General features: G+C 58.7%; 1 protein-coding gene across 3 annotated transcripts in view; it reads left to right on the forward strand.

The window, feature by feature from the left end:
- Positions 1-14389, forward strand: part of LOC308357331 (corticotropin-releasing factor receptor 1) — a gene marked incomplete at both ends in the record, with an annotated part of 43384 nt that extends 28995 nt beyond the window's left edge. For 2 of the 3 annotated variants that reach the window (XM_080826828.1, XM_080826830.1), the window contains 10 exons: positions 2518-2603; positions 8924-9030; positions 9818-9938; positions 10145-10298; positions 10607-10667; positions 12712-12784; positions 12968-13053; positions 13271-13406; positions 13586-13627; positions 14249-14389. In XM_080826828.1, coding sequence (XP_080682954.1) covers positions 2518-2603; positions 8924-9030; positions 9818-9938; positions 10145-10298; positions 10607-10667; positions 12712-12784; positions 12968-13053; positions 13271-13406; positions 13586-13627; positions 14249-14389 — 1007 coding nt within the window. The remainder of the gene's footprint in view (positions 1-2517; positions 2604-8923; positions 9031-9817; positions 9939-10144; positions 10299-10606; positions 10668-12711; positions 12785-12967; positions 13054-13270; positions 13407-13585; positions 13628-14248) is intronic. The other variant, XM_080826829.1, reaches the window with a different exon arrangement.
- Positions 14390-15886: the final 1497 nt, after the last annotated feature.

Genomic DNA, 15886 nt, shown 5'->3' on the forward strand with positions numbered 1-15886 from the left:
GCTCAGCAATTAAAGACAAGGAGGTCGCATCCTCCCTGGCAACGATTTGTCGCTGCTTTTCTTTCCGGATCACCCACCTCCTCCCTTCCCACCGAAGCCTGATCCCTCCGGATGACCAGGCCTCGGAGGAGCTCCAGGCTCCCGCCCCACATGGGGGACACGAAAAGGGAGCTTGACCCAAGGGGGCATCTCCTGCAGCCTCTACCAGTACCCCCTTTGATAGGGATACGTAATGTGTCCTGAATCTTAGATAAGGTTATGTAAGAAAGAGTTCAAAGACAATAATAATGAAAATAATAGAGCACGCTGCAGGCCAGGCAGAGCTCCAAGCACTCTGCACATGTGAACTAAATATGCCCACTCAGCCTCTGAGGCAGGAGAGGTTGCGAAGCTTATTCTTATCTTGCGGATAAGGGAGCTGAGAGGTTGTGTGACTTGCCCAAGGTCACACGGTTAGGAAGGAATGGCGCCAGGATTTGAACCCGGGATGCCTGAGTTGAGGGCCATGCTCTTCACCCTACTTCGTGCTGCCTCTCTTAAAGCAAGACCATCCCCCTCTTCCTACCCCACCCCCGGCCATGCCTCTTCCAACGAGATCTCTGCCCAAAGCCCCTTTCTTTGCAGACATTCCAGAGTCACCTTGGGTCCCAGGCACGTCCCGTCCACGGCAGACACACTGGATTCCCCTGGTTCCTTGCCTCCTCCCAGACCTTCCTAAAATCCCAGTCACTGAGCCCTCGGCCCTCTGGTAGCTTATCCCTCATTTAGCAATTAGGAGAGAATCAGCAGCTCCTTTGCCAACTCTGCCCAAGGGCTCAACTCTGCTGGGAAGGGAAGCTGAGCAGAACTTTAAAAATGCATTTAGCCTCGTGTTCCCACTGGCACGCTGCGGCCTGAGCAGTCTCTCAGCAGTGCGGCCAGAAGTACGTTAGAGAGGCCACGGCCTTGTGGTCCTCGGGGTCAGACCATGGCTCCCTCTTTCCCGGAGGCAAGAGCATCTCCCCATCACTACCCACCACGCCATCATCTCCCTCTTGTCCTGCTGTTGCCAGCCAAGAGGCAGGTCTGGGCTGGAGTGCCCGCTGGGGGATCAGCTGCCCAAGCCCTTCCCTTTCCAGATGACAAGAGGGGCCTAAGCGGCTCGGGAGGCTGGCTGGCTGAAGTCACTCTTGTGGCCCAGCAGCCCTGAGCCGGGCCTAGGGCATCCCACTCTGTCTCCCATGCAGTGCTCTGCCCCTGCTGGGTTCTGGGCTCAGGGACTGGGACTCAGGCAGCTTTGCCAACCGTCCTGGAGCCCTCCTGGGGTGGGGAGGTGGCGTGAGGGTCAGTGTGAGCCTTGGAAGGGCCTGCAGCAGGACTGGTTCAAGATCGATTGCTCTTCTAGCCAGTGCTGCCCGGACTCGGGGCCAGAGTTCATTCTAGGAAACATACTTAAAGCCACCAATGCCTAAGGGTACAGGGTAAGGGAGGGCGACCTCCATCCTCAAAGGAGAAAAGATTTGGATCTTCCTTGGCCCGTTCCCTACTGGGGAAGGGGTGCCTGCCAGGGGTGTAGGCAGGAGGGCGGGTGGAAGGACATTGTACAGCTCCAGCCATCAAGAGCCATGAAGCCAGGCCTAAACTCAGATCGCAGGGCTCCTCCCCATCTCCTTAGAAGGTGACAGTTTCCGGGCCCCAGTCCAGTCTGGTGGCTGCACGGGTCCCCACACCTCCCTGGGCTGCCCTCCTGTCTTTTTCCCCCAAACACCCTGTGCTAGGCTGGGAGCTGGTTGTAGTGAATCTCGTGAGACCCACCCCCATGCCATCCCCCAGCCCACTCTTGCCACCTGTCCTGTTCTGTCCTAAGAGACCTCCACCGTGGATGCGCCCACTACGTCACCCTCCAACGTAAATCCTGCTGTTAGAGAAATGCCACCTGCCCTGTGAGCCCCACCCCATGGGAAACACTGCCACGTGAGGAACCCGCCCCCCCCCCGCCATGGGAAACCTCTCCATGGGTAGTAACCGTAGAAAAGCGTCATTTCAGTGTGCCACCCAAGCTGTCACTGTGTACCCTTTCACCAAAAGCGTGCCCAGCCTCGTGAGGGAGAACTGACCCATCAGCTCTCACCATCCTTTTTGCTACCATGTGAGAAGCCAAGGTGGGACATTTCTCCGAAGGGCACCCACCACGTAATCTGCGGCCACATAAGGCCTTGCAAGGAAACAGCCCCAGCTAGCTAGTCAAGCCTGCCCATTGGCCTGTCCCAGGAATGCGATCATGGCAGACTGGGGAGGCAGAGCCACAGCCCATGGGCAGCCCTACTGGGGCCAGTGGGCAGAAAGAGGCAAGAAGATGGGGGTAGTAGGGAAGACCCTCTCCTCAGCTTCAACCCCAGTGTCCCCCACCCAGCAAGCAGGCCCCTGTGTTCGCCCAGATGGATGGGTAGATGGACGGACTGATGGACAGACGGATGCCTGGGTTGCTCTTTGGGAGAGGAGCCCATGGGTGACTCTGACTCTCTCTCCTTCTTCCAGACAACGGCTACAGGGAGTGCCTGGCCAATGGCAGCTGGGCCGCCCGCGTGAACTACTCCGAGTGCCAGGAGATCCTCAGTGGGGAGGTGAGGCTGCCGGTGTAGATGGTGGGTCAGGCCCCAGCTCAGGTCTGGGTCCGCTGCACAGGCGCCCGGCATCATGGCTGCGAGCAGCCATCCCCAAGGGAGTTTGAGCCAAGAGGGCAGCAGCTGGCTCTGACACAGATCACCTGGGTCCTTGCTCCTTCCCTCCTTCCACTGCATTCCCTGGAACGGAATTTGGTCCCCACACACCACCCACGTGCGCAGTAGTCCGGGTCCCGCCAGGGGGCGCTGTGTCAGACTCCAAGACGGCAGCTGGGTGGGGGGCGGGGAGCAGAGGGAAAAAGCCCTGGGAGAGCCTTTGAAATATTTAAATGTTTTTGAGAAGGTGGTGCTTACCCATAATACAAAATTCAAAAGGTACAAATGGGAACACAGAGAAGGGTCCTTCCCGCCCTGCGCCGACCCCTGGATTCCCTCCCCAGGGGCGAGGCCAGCTTCCTGGGTACTCTTCCAAACACCTTGTCTGCCTAGAAGAGTAGTTACATATATAGATGTTCTTTTTTCTTTTTATCCAAATGTTCCGTGTTCTCCACACTGTCTGACACCTTGCTTTCTGCATATGATCATCCGTCTTGGAGATGGTTCCAGATCGGTACCTAAAGAACATCTTCATTGTTTTTTACATTTTCATAATACCACATTGGGCAGACGTGCCATCATTTATTTAACCAATCTTTATTCTCAGTCTGGTTATTACCAATGGTGCCGCAATGAATACTCTCTTAAGGGTGGCGTTTGGCAGGGGCCCGAGTATATCTAGCGTTGCAGCTGCCCCCGTCCCCTGTGCCCCCTCCCCTCCATCTCCACACGCCCTTTAGGTGGGTGCTGAGGAAGGAGAGGGTCGTGGAGCTGGAGAAATGAGTGAGCAGAAGGCAGAGGAGAGACGGGAGGACACCCCAAGCTGCCTGAGGGCTCCACGCATCTGGGTCTTGGAGGAAGGGGGCAGATCCACACTGTCCTGAGAATTCCAGATCTAAACTGGGAAGGACCTTGGAGACCCTCTGTCCCCTCTTAACCTGCCTGGTACGAAGAATCACCCAGAGTGCTTGTTCAAATACAGGCCCCAGGACTATCTCCAATGCCCTTGAGTCAAACTCTGCAAGGAGGACCTGGGAGTCTGGGTTTTTTTTTTTTTTTAAGATTTTTATGTATTTATTTGACAGACAGAAATCACAAGTAGGCAGAGGGGGAAGCGGGCTCCCTGCTGAGCAGAGAGCCCGATGCAGGGCTGCGGGGCTCGATCCCAGGACCCTGAGATCTTGACCTGAGCTGAAGGCAGAGGCTTTAACCACTGAGCCACCCAGGCGCCCCAGAATCTGTTTTATAACAAGAGCCCCAGGGGACCTTCTGATGAGGGGGGAAGTGAAAAACTCCGACCGAGTGCAACCCATTCACCTTGCAGGTGGGGAGACTGAGGCCCGGAAAGGGGGAATGGTTCCCACAGGGTTACACAGCCAGAACGAGTCAGAGCTTGGAACCCAGGCCTTGGGGTCCAGGCTCACCTCTGCCCCCCACCAGGTGCTCTGTGCGAAGTCAAGCTGATGGAGGAGGAACAGCTTTCCTCCCCTTGCACCCCACCCGGCCCTGGGTGCTTTGGTGACCCCCTTCCCCAGGCTGTCTGGCTTCTTGTCACTGAGCCATCGGGACTCTGCTGTCTCCTTCCTGAAGCTGCAGGCACAGGGCACAGTTTAGCCTGGAAGAATGGCACGTGCTTTGGTGGGCTGTTTTGGGAGGGTGAGTTCCTAAGGATGCCCGAGAGAGGTTTGCCGGCATCTCCACTCACAGGCCGGCTTCATGGTCCCCCACAGGCCATGGTGGGTTGGCCCGCCCCCCCCCAGACCTGAGCAGGGGGCTAAGCACCCACACAGTGAGCCAGCCTGGGAAGTCCTAGGGTTGCACCTGAGGCATCCCCACCCCTGGGAGGGACTGGGGGAAGCAAGCAGGGTCAGGAAACATAGTTGGGCCAGAAGGTCTGGGGCAGGGGTGGACAAGAAGACCGCTCAGCCGGGTGAGGAACTCCTTACCCGGCACACAGGAGATGCGGCTCATGGGCAGAAAGCGAGGGCAGTGCCGCAGACAACTTTTAGGCCACAGGTCACGCCCTTAGGGAGAGGGTGGTGGCGGGGGCGGGGGGGGGGGCATGGCCAAGGCGAGAAGTCTTCAACCCCCCCCCACTGCACCCCACTCTGACCTGCGGGGACTGCAGAACCTGAGGCAATGATGTGTCTCCAACTACAGGTCAGGTCGCCAGCCTCCTGGCTTAAAACAAATCACCGTCCCCCCCCCCCAACCCCCACCCACCACCGGGGAGCAGTTGTCTGTCGCCTCCCATAACAGGAGCAAAGCTTGAGAGCCACAGCTGCTCCCCGCCTTTCCCCTGCATTGGAGCCCCCTGAATGTCAGGGGAAGTTCACGGTTCACCCGAATCCCTCCTGCTCTAATTTAAGTTCCATCCTCCTAGTTGGCTGATGGGGGACCCCACCCTGAAGCTCCCACTCCTTCTGCCACGACAGAGGTGTCGCCCTCTCTCTACCAGCGGGGTGATGGGAAGAAGGAGGACGGGGGACGCCAGCGTCTCGGCAGTCCCCTTTTTGGCAGAGTAGCATTAACAGCACGGGCTCGGAACATGGGTGGTTTGCTGGATTCTGGTTCCAGCACATGTGCGGTGTGACCCTTGCATGGGCAATTTAGCCTCACCAAGGCCCAGCTTCCTCATCTGTAACAGGGCCCAGAGCGACAGAGTCTGCCTCCAGGAGAGAGAGGGTCACGTCTGCTTGCGTCTTGGTCTGGGGAGGGTGCTCCATCCACCCGCCATCCCTCTGCCTCTCCCCTCACTTGGGGTCAGGGGAGGTTGTCTGGTACACCTGGGGGGTGGGGGTGGGCGCCATGGATGAGACCAGGTAACACGGCACCTCGGTGTTCTCTGGTATTCCTCTGGTTACCAACTTGGTGGGGGCTGCCACCCACCCCTTTCCTGGGCAGCCCCTGCCAGTCCACTTGCCTGGCACTCTGGGTAATCAATTAATTTAATTACTGAAAATGCCATTCCCTTCTGCCAGCCTCTAGCCTCGCCAGACCCCTCCCCACTCTCAAGGCTCCCGACTCCGGAGCGACTGAGAAGAGGAAGAGAAAAGTAGCCAATTAACGAAGCAGCCAGTTTGTCAGCTCAGGGCAGGCAAAGCCCTAATTAAGCACCAGTGCCCCAAGGGATCGCAGATAATGGATTCGTGAGGGCGCCCAGAGGCCAGGTCAGGGAGAAGACTGCCTATAGCCACCACCACCAGGGGACAAGCCCCCACCTGCGAAGCTTGACTTGTTAATGACCCAACCCCGGGAATGGCACTGACCTCCCCACACCCAGTACCACCCTGCACTGGCCCCCACTCTCCATATCAGCCCCCCCAGACACTGTCTCCTTTCACTGCAGTGACATCTATCCCACCCCCACCCCCACCCCCCCCACCCAAGCCCAGACTCACCCCCACCTCTCCTGACACTTACACCTGCTCTGCTTCCCTCCCCTACACCCTGCTGAGCTGGGGAGCCCAGACACATCCTGGGAGGGCACACACCTTGATGCATATGAAAGGGTTTCAGGGGTGTAGCCTTCTGGGCTGGGGTTTGCTGCTCACAGCGTGTTGCTTGGAGCAGAGCTTCTGAAACGCTTAATAATCATTGGGCTTCTGGCTAAAATGAAGATTCAGACTCAGGGTCTGGGGCGGGGCTTCAGATTCCTGTAAGCTCCCGGGTGAGTGATGCTGGGGACCACACCTGGAGGAGGAAGTTGCTGGAGTGCCCACGGGTGGGGTGAGGAAGTAGCTCTGGAAACCTGCTGGTGAGAGGGTGCCCCAGAGTGGGATGGCCCTGGTGGGAGCAGGGGGAGGCAGTAGCGAGCACTCAGAGTCATCCTGCAAAGGCATCAGGATAGGTCTGACACAGCCGCCACTTGGGACAAGGTGTGTCCTGCAGAGTCCGGTCGAAGTTGGCTGGGCACTAATTCCTTACTGGATCCTGGTCACTGAGAGTGCAACAGAATGGCTCTGCCCAAGGGCCGCCCTGTGACCCCTTCCTCACGGCACTAGCTGGTCTCCACGCCAAACAGGAACAGTGCAGGTCAGGTTCCCAGGGATTGGCTGTGTCCATGTGTCCTCCAGCTGTCCCAGCTGCTTCTGCTGCTAACAGTGGCCGTCTCGCCAGGCATCGTAGGGTCTCTTGGAGTGTCACCGGGTGGCTCCTAGGATCTTGCTGGCTCTTCTCTCTGGCTGCCATTGACCCCATCTCAGGCTATTGCTGACCAGCTCCAAGGGTGTCGGCTGTCTCTTGAGTGTCGCTGGCCATCTCCTGGGGTGGCCCTGCCGTGTCCCGGGCAGTCTGCCGTCTGCCGTCTCTCAGACTGCACCAGGCTGATGTGGCAGGCGAGGGAGGCACACAGAGGCAGCCCCCTGAATGGGTCAGCCCAGTTCTCCCCTTTCGGCCTGGATGGAGAAAATGCCTCATTCGCCCCCACCCGCCCTATAGCAGTCCTCGGGGATCCTGGGTGCTGGGCCGCTGGGCCGGCTCTGTTTTCAGTCTCCGCTTGTCTCCCAGAAATGTGCCACAGTGGGGGGCAGGGAGGCAGGGGAGGAGGGGGTCTAGGAAGCCGTGCAGACCTGGATTGCCCTTGCTGGCCAGGCAGCTTGGGCCAATTATGCAGCCTCTTCAGCTGGAAAAACAGAGACAGAAGGACCGTCTCTGAGGGCCGTCATGAGAAAGAAAAGTGCGGACATGCAGTAGGTGCTTAATAGATCCGCTCGTCCCACCTGGAACCTAACTACCCGGGCTCAGGGGTGGGGGTGGGGGGGCGGCAGGGGCTGACGGCACCCGGTGGTGAAGGAGTTCCCTGCACACCCGGCTGGCCGTGCCCACCCAGGCCAGCAAACGAGCTGGGGCGTCTCGCTGTTCCAGCTCTTCAAGAACTCTTACCACCCGGGGGCCTCGCAGCATAGATTTGCAGAAAATTTAATGAAAGGAAATGAGGTCCCAGCTCCAGACAGACCGGGTGTGCATATCTTCCAGAGCCTTCGGGTTTGGCCTCTACGGGCAGGCACTCAGAGACCCTTCCCATCAGCATGGTGGCCATAGATAGTGTCTGCCCCCTTCCCCTCTGTCTCTCTCTCTGTCTCTCTCTCCCCTGCTTGTCTGTCTGCCTTTCTCTGTTGCCTGCCTCCATGCACACCTCAGTGGGTCTCAACCCTTCAGAGCCTGAGTTGCTAATGTGATTTCCTGCCACGTTCCTGAAAGCCTCTGCCAGGAAAATCAGCGCCTTAGAACAGAGTTTCCCGAGCCTTCTGGGCCTCAGAGCTTGCTCGGTGAGGACATGCCTTCAGAAGGGGTGTGGTGGGCGCTAGGAAGAGCAGCGAGGAGGGAGGGCTCCGCCTCTTCTCAGAGGCCGGCTCGGTGACCCGCTGCGGAGGTCCGTCCTTCATGCTTGGGTGAGAGAGTTTGGGCCTCAGTTTTCCTCATCTGGAAGAAGAGCGGGGCTGGACTCCGTCCTTAGGACCAGCTCTGATGTCTGTGGATTCTGACTGAAATTTCTGTGGAGGGCCACGCGCTCTTTGGTGTCCCTGAAAGTTTGAACAAAGCCTTCGTGAACTTGCCCTTTTCTCACCACTAGCCAGGGGCTGTGCATCCTCGTGGCCTGGCCCCGCTCCAGACCCTGAAAGGATAAGGGGAGGAGGTGCTAACAGGGGGCCTCCCCCCGCCCTTGCAAAGCCAGCTGCTTTCAACAACCATTTTGCCTTCCTTCATGCCCTCTCGGGACCTAGGAAAGGGTGAAGGGGGGTTTGCTGCCTGCCTAAAGCTGGGCACTGGGGACCACCAGACCCCACTGTGGGGTGGGGGACACAGTGGTAGCCTCAGCGCCTTGCCAGTCTGCCCGTGCCGGTGAAGAGGTGGTTCAGGCTGAGGGACCTCGGATGGCCGCCTGGTGTCTGGGCAGGACCGATATGTGAGTGTGGGAGCCTCGGGCACTGAGTGGGGCCCCCTGTGTGGTGTGCAGAGCCGAGGTAGCCAACACTCATCCAACGGCTTGGAGCAGCGGGCAGAGTGTGGGATTCGGGGACAGACACACAGACAACAGTCTCACATTGGACGGCCCTGTTCCCAGGCCACACTTGACACACAGCTGGGGCTCGGGCAGGGCAGTAACTCCTGGTATGGTCAACTCCATCTCGGCCACCCAAGGGGGCTGTCCTCATATGTCCCGTGGGTGCAGGGGTGCAGCTGTGTGGGAGTCTCACCCCTGTCCCTCTCTCCTACCCCAGAAGAAGAGCAAGGTGCACTACCATGTGGCTGTCATCATCAACTACCTGGGCCACTGCATCTCGCTGGTGGCCCTCCTGGTGGCCTTTGTCCTCTTTCTGCGGCTTAGGTGAGAAAGACTCAGCGTTGGCCCCAGGCCTTGAGCTGGGTAGAGAAGGAAGTTGCAAGGGGCAGCTCTGGGTGAGGGGCTGCTGGCAAGGGGGGACCCCTGTCCCCTCACCTCAGTGGGAGGGGGTGACAGAAAAACAAGTCCCAGGTCCCTTGGAACCTCAGGCAGGGCCACTTCTGCACCCCCCCCAAACCCAGTCCTTGCCAGGGGCACAGGGGATAGCTGAAGCCCAGGCTCGCCTGTGCCACCCTGCCCGTGCCAGGATGCACCCATCTAGAAGGCCGGGAAGGTGGAGCCCTTTGGGTTCGAACCTGGCTGGGCCCAGAACTACTGCCAAGGCTGCAGCCGGCCGCACCAGGAAGAGGGGTGGGAGTCGGAGCTCAGCGTCAGGCCCGCATGCTGGGAGGGAGGCATCCCGCTGGAAACTTTTTATTCTCTGACCCTGGAGCTATAGGAAAGGAGGGGCGCTGTGGGAGGAGGGGCAATCCCAGCAAGCAAGAAGCCCCCAGTTCCCAGAGCATCAGCTGTGTGGCAGGCCCTGACATCAGAGCTTTGGTCTGGGCGGGGCTCTGGTAGGAAGGGCCCTGGGAGGGCTCTGGTAGGAAGGGCATCGGGAGAGCCTCTGCTGCCACCTCCCGCTGTGACTTATCCCGTGAGCCCTGCCCTCAGTTTCCCCATCCACCCATTGGACTGGAGGGATGCTAGTGGCCTGTCCCTCACTCCCCCTCCCCTCCCTTGCTCACATCACCCACTCTGCCGCTGCCCCCACCCCCACCCCCACCCCCAGGAGCATCCGATGCCTGAGGAACATCATCCACTGGAACTTGATCTCCGCCTTCATCCTGCGAAACGCCACGTGGTTTGTGGTCCAGCTCACCATGAGCCCCGAGGTCCACCAGAGCAATGTGGTGTGTCCTAGAGGGGCAGCCCCAGGGTCAGAGGAAGGGTCTGGTGGAAAACGGCTGGGGTGCAGGCCTTGAGGCTGGATGGTTCCCTGGGGGGCGGGGTGCATCCTATGGAGAGGAGGCCCCAGGCCCAGGGTGGGGTGCTGCTGCTGCCACTCCCCCGCCCGCGTCTAAGTGTCATCTCTGCTTGCGGGGGTGGGGGGTGGTAGGGCTGGTGCAGGTTGGTGACCGCTGCCTACAATTACTTCCACGTGACCAACTTCTTCTGGATGTTCGGGGAGGGCTGCTACCTGCACACGGCCATCGTGCTCACCTACTCCACCGACCGGCTGCGCAAGTGGATGTTCATCTGCATCGGCTGGGGTGAGCCTGGCCCCCTCCCCTCTCTCCCTTTCCCCTTCCCCCCAGGCTGGGCTACCCACCCCAGCACCCACACTCTGGCCAGCTGTCAAGGGGGCCTGCGAGCCCAGGGCCAGGTCCAGGGCGGGGGTCGGGGTGAACACCTGTGCCCCTACTTGGGGGTGGCATGCAGCAAGTTGGATGCGTGAGTACGAGCTCTACCCAGGGGAACCCCTGCCCACCTCAAGGCCCTGGACCACATGAGGTTCCTCCAGGCCTTGTGTGCCCCCAGATCCCACTGATGAGCCTTGTGACAGCCAGTCTCTCCCCAGGTGTGCCTTTCCCCATCATCGTGGCCTGGGCCATCGGGAAGCTGTACTATGACAATGAGAAGTAAGTCCCCTCCTTCCCTGAGCCCCGAGGTCCAGGCTCCCATCCCCGCTCCGCCTGATGCTCCCCAAGGACCTTTGGCCAAATCACCTTCCCTGGCAGGCTGTGGTTTCTTCATCCATGTAGGGGAGGGTGCTGGCGGCTAGACTCCATCTGCGGGTCCCAGCAGTGCTGTGCTCGAGGTGGGGCTGGCTGAACAGCCGGATCCAGGCTCCTTGATCTGTCTTGGGATTTCACAAAAAGCGTAAGGTTTATGGGCAGTGTCTGGAGTCACATGGCCCAGGTTCTGAACCATGCACCCATCATTAAGTAGTTCTATGACCTTGGGCTAGCTACTGTGCTGTGCCTCAGTTTCCTCATCTATGAAATGGGCATCCTAGTAAAATTGGCTCCTGCAAAGGGTTTCTGTGGGGATGACAGGAGTCATACAATAGAAAGCCTTCAGAAGAATGTCTGGCACATAGTAAAGGCCATAGAAATTTTTTCTATGAATATTAAGCTTTGTTTAACAAAAGACTCCATGGATTTAATAGAAATGAATTCTGATGATCTCATAGAGTCCCCCCAGCTCTGAAGTCCTGCGGTGACTTTGGTCTCGGGGATTCCCAATTGCCCCTGAAAATTAGATTTCTGCTGTAGTGGTTCTTAGCTTTGGCTCACGTTAGAATCACCCAGGAAACTTTATAAAGCACCAACGCCCAGGCTTGACCTCCAAAGAAGGGGATGTAATTGGTCTGGAGTGTGTCCTGGGTACAGGGATTTTTAGCTGCTAAGACTGAGAATCACTGAGAGAAAGGCAGAAAATGTGGGTTCATACCAGGAACCCACTGTCGATGTCAATTCCTTCCCACCCCCATAGAGGAGAGGGGGCCGCCACAACCTCACTAAGCTCGGCAAGGAGCCTGGAAAATGATATTCATATTCATATTTACCAGGCTGATGCTTCCTGACTCCAACCTGGCTGGCTCTCTCTGCCTTTGGCACAGCTGACAGGGTAGGGGAAGGCGGCCAGCTGCCAGACACCACTGGGGGCTTGGGGTTATGCTGGGGATGTTGGGTCCTGGCACAGGAGCATCGTAAACCCTGGGCAACTGTGCCTGTGCCTGCAGGTGTGCAAGCAAGTACAGGGGAGGCAGGAAGTACAGGTTTCAAAAAACTGCCCAGTGTGTTTTGGAGGAAAAAGGACCCTTGGATTAAGAAAATCTGTCTGAATGGCTCTGGAGCCCCATCTAGTGGTAAGGTGCTGACACTGCAGCAGAAGGGATCCAGGTGTAAGACCCCAGAAAGAACTAACTTACCGACCCTGGGGTTAAGGATTCCACCTGGGGTCTAGCTTGTATTTGGCCTACATAGTGCTTTTTGAAACCTTGAATTCATTTCAAAGAGGTTTCACATAAAAATCTCAGTTTCTGGTTTATGGAAGCATCACGAGATTTAGGTATTGTGGGTCTGCATCCCTTGAGGGCCATCGTCTCCGCACAAGGACGTGGGACTTCCCCTGTGCCTCACCTCCACCCACTCCCCAGATCCCCCAAGAGATTGCTGGAGGGAAAATGAAGAAAATGAAAAGCAGTTCTGCCTCTTGAACAGGCGAAACCTGTGGAATCTCTGCCTGGGGGTCATTCGGGCTGCAACTTAAGGGCTTCCGAGATCACTGGCTGCTGGGGGCTCGCTGCATGACAGGCACCATGAGAGGGCTCGTGCCAGAGCGCCAGCAGGGCCCCAGGGGAGCAGTGGTGTGCTGAACCCTTGCCTGTCCCACTCAGTGGTCATTTCCACAACCCGCCCCCCCCCCCGGCCGACTCATTGCCTGCTTCCAGCTTTCATCTCCTAATAGAGGGTGCTGTCTGCCCATTTTCCAGATGGAATAACTGAGGTATTGTGGTGGGATCCTGACCTTCTCCCAGGGTTGGAATTGAGACACCCAGATCCTGACTTCCAGCCCTATCCAGCCCTAGTCCTGTCCTGACCAAGCACTGCCCTTCCCCATGCTGCTGCACTGGACCCAGATGACCTCCCCCCTTACCTCCCCTCTGTGACTTTCTAGGTGCTGGTTTGGCAAAAGGCCGGGGGTGTACACTGACTACATCTACCAGGGCCCCATGATCTTGGTCCTGCTGGTAAGACCCTGGGTGGAGGGGGGTGGGCAGGAGAGGGGGACAAGCAGTGCCTACCGTGGACTGACAGGGTCCCCATGCAGACCAGACTTGAGACACTGAGACCCCGCCCTGTCCACCCCGCCTGCCTCCAGCATCTTGTCCACACACATGCCCATACCATCCCACTGTGTGCTCAAATTACAGATCAATTTTATCTTCCTTTTCAACATCGTCCGCATTCTCATGACCAAACTCCGGGCGTCCACCACGTCTGAGACCATTCAGTACAGGTAACCCGGCCCTCCTCCCTCCCCTGACCGTGGGGGCTCCAGAGATCCCAGCCTCGGACCCAGGTCTCCCTGCACAGGTCCGACAGCCCCTCCTGAAAACCCCAGCTCCTGGTCTCAGACACTGGAGACCTGGCACTCCACCCCCAGGTCCAGCCCTCTTCCCCCCTCCTGGGGTGGGTTGTGACTCTGGGCCTCCCCACCCCCCCCCCCACCTCAGGAAGGCTGTGAAGGCCACTCTGGTGCTCCTTCCCCTCCTGGGCATCACGTACATGCTGTTCTTCGTGAACCCCGGGGAGGACGAGGTCTCCCGGGTCGTCTTCATCTACTTCAACTCCTTCCTGGAATCCTTCCAGGTATCACCGCTCACCCCTCACTCTGGCTCTGGCTGTCCCCCACCCCCTCCTTGGGTGGGGATTCTTCCAGGCAGGGGCCCGGATGGGCAGGAGGCTGTGGAGAGGAAGGGGGTGGCCCGGAGGCTAGGTGGGGCCACACCTGTCCCCGTCCCTTGACCCATCCTCTTGGTCCACCCCAGGGCTTCTTCGTGTCTGTATTCTACTGTTTCCTCAACAGTGAGGTAAGGACACTGGGGCCCCGGAATGGCGGGGGCCTGTCGGGATCTGAGATTGTCTGGAGCCTCCTCCCGCCCTCCACACTCTCTCCTCCCTGCCCCCAGGTTCCTAATGGGGAGGCTGCTGGGAGCCCCAGGGTGGTCCCTGAGACCTGCCCACGTGCTCCTATAGTGGCAAGCCCACTGCTTTGTTCTCATAGGCAGTTGGCACGGGGTGGGGTAGGGGGTGGCGGTCAGAAGCCGGGGTTTCAGTCTCATCAATGAGTCTATGAAAAGGCTGGTTCAAAACAGGAAGGGCTGAGCCCTTGGGCAGGGCAGGCATACGTGCTGAAGGGAGGAATTCTTCATGGCAAAGGCCATTTGACGCCTTTAGGTGGATGGGGAGAAGGCATCCCTTCTCAGAACATTTGAGAAAATCATCCTTGCGCATGCAATATGCAAATATGCAAATGAGAATGTTAACGAGTTGAATGTCCCCGCCTCCTGCGCTGCCCTCTGTGCGCCTCACACCGGCGCACTGCGCACCTGCGCACTGTCCCAGTAGCGCTGCTGGTGCGGGCCCTAGGGAAGGGAAGGGAGTGCTGAGACCCAGGCTCCCGCAAAGTGCTCTGCTCCGCGCCCCCGCAGGTCCGCTCCGCCATCCGGAAGAGGTGGCGCCGGTGGCAGGACAAGCACTCGATCCGCGCCCGCGTGGCCCGCGCCATGTCCATCCCCACCTCCCCGACCCGGGTCAGCTTCCACAGCATCAAGCAGTCCACGGCGGTCTGAGCTGGAGGGCCAGCGGCTGGAAGATGCTCTCCAGGCGCCGCCAGCTGCCCTGCCTGTGGAGGGGACCGGCCCCTTCTCACGCTCTGTATCCCCAGAAGCCGCTGGCACCGACAGCCTGGGGGACACGCCCCCTCCCCGACCCCGGCTGAGTGGGAGTTCCAGGCCTGTGAGAGCAGCCACAGTCTGGGCCCCGGGATGAATGGGAAATCATCCGTAGGATTGGTCTGGGTCCAGGGGCTCTGGCTCCCCCGAGCCCCAGTCCTCCCTGGAGATGGAAGGAAAATGGAGTAGAACGGCCAGCTGGGAACCCAGAGCAGTACACGGGTCCCTCCAGCAGGTGCCTTCTCCCAGAGCACAAGAGACCTGGGGCCTGTCCTCAGCAGCTGGGGGGCGACAATTGCTGTCCTAGAGGAATTAGGGGAAACTTTTTTTTTTTTTTTTTTTTTTTTTTTTTTTTTTTTTTTTTTTTTTGGTGCAAAATGGTGGTTTATTAAAGCACGGGGACAAGACCCGTGGGCAGGAAGAGCTGCTGCCTAGGGGAAACTTTTGTGACAGCCTCCCAACCACCATGATGATGCCTCCGGGTGTTGGCAATGCCTTCCAGTACCAACAGGAACCAAAGCCAGGTTGCCAGAAGCCCCAGGCAATGTCATTAGAAATCAGGTGACATCATCAGACCACAGGCCACACAGCAGGAAATCCTCCCAAGCACCTCGGACTTCATCTGTGGCACTGTCGTCGGAAACGCCCTGTCTCGCTGCCTTGCACCGTGGACCTTGACTGCCCTGCAGGCCAGCAGGCTCCCCCCCTTTGTCCCCACAGTATTCACACCCTGCTTTCTGTCTCCTCCTGTCCCTGGTATCTCCCCCTGTGTGAGAAGATCGGGGTGGGAGGGAGAGGGAGTGTCCTGTGAGCAAGAAACAGGGGGTGCCCCAGACAAAGCCAGTGTCCCTTTCAGGGGACAGAGAATACTCGGGGCCCTCCTGCCTGCTGGCCTCAGGGATCTGGCCTCCAGGGGAGCCTCTGTGCTGGTCGCAGGGAATTTGGGGTCCCCTGGGTGGCCTCTGGGGCAGCATGATTAGCTAAGCAGAGACAGGAGAAGGCAGGGCACTTGGCTCCTCTCTGCCTGAGGGTCCTGGAGCTGGACAGCTGGCTCTTGGGAAAACCAGCTAGCCCCCACTGGACCCTCCCATGGCCAGAGGCACTGGGTCACTGGAGCCAGGCTTTCAGAGATAACAGTGTCAGCTCTGAGGGGTGGCTGTTGTAAATAATAATATTTATCTTTCCAACCAGCATTTGTGAAGGTCTGGTCTGCGCAGGGCTGGGTGGGGAGGGCACAGCAGAGAAAGGGAGGCCAGTTTTCAGTCTTTGGGACCAGGATGTGGCTGGGAAACCTGACAACACTCCCACCCCTCAGGATGGGGGGCAAGGTGAGCCACTGGGGGCATGGGTCTGCAGACCCAGCTGCCAAGGACAGCTCTTAGAAGGGGAGAGTCA

This window comes from Martes martes (genome assembly GCF_963455335.1).
Source record: "Martes martes genome assembly, chromosome: 16".
Classification (NCBI taxonomy): Eukaryota; Metazoa; Chordata; class Mammalia; order Carnivora; family Mustelidae; genus Martes; species Martes martes.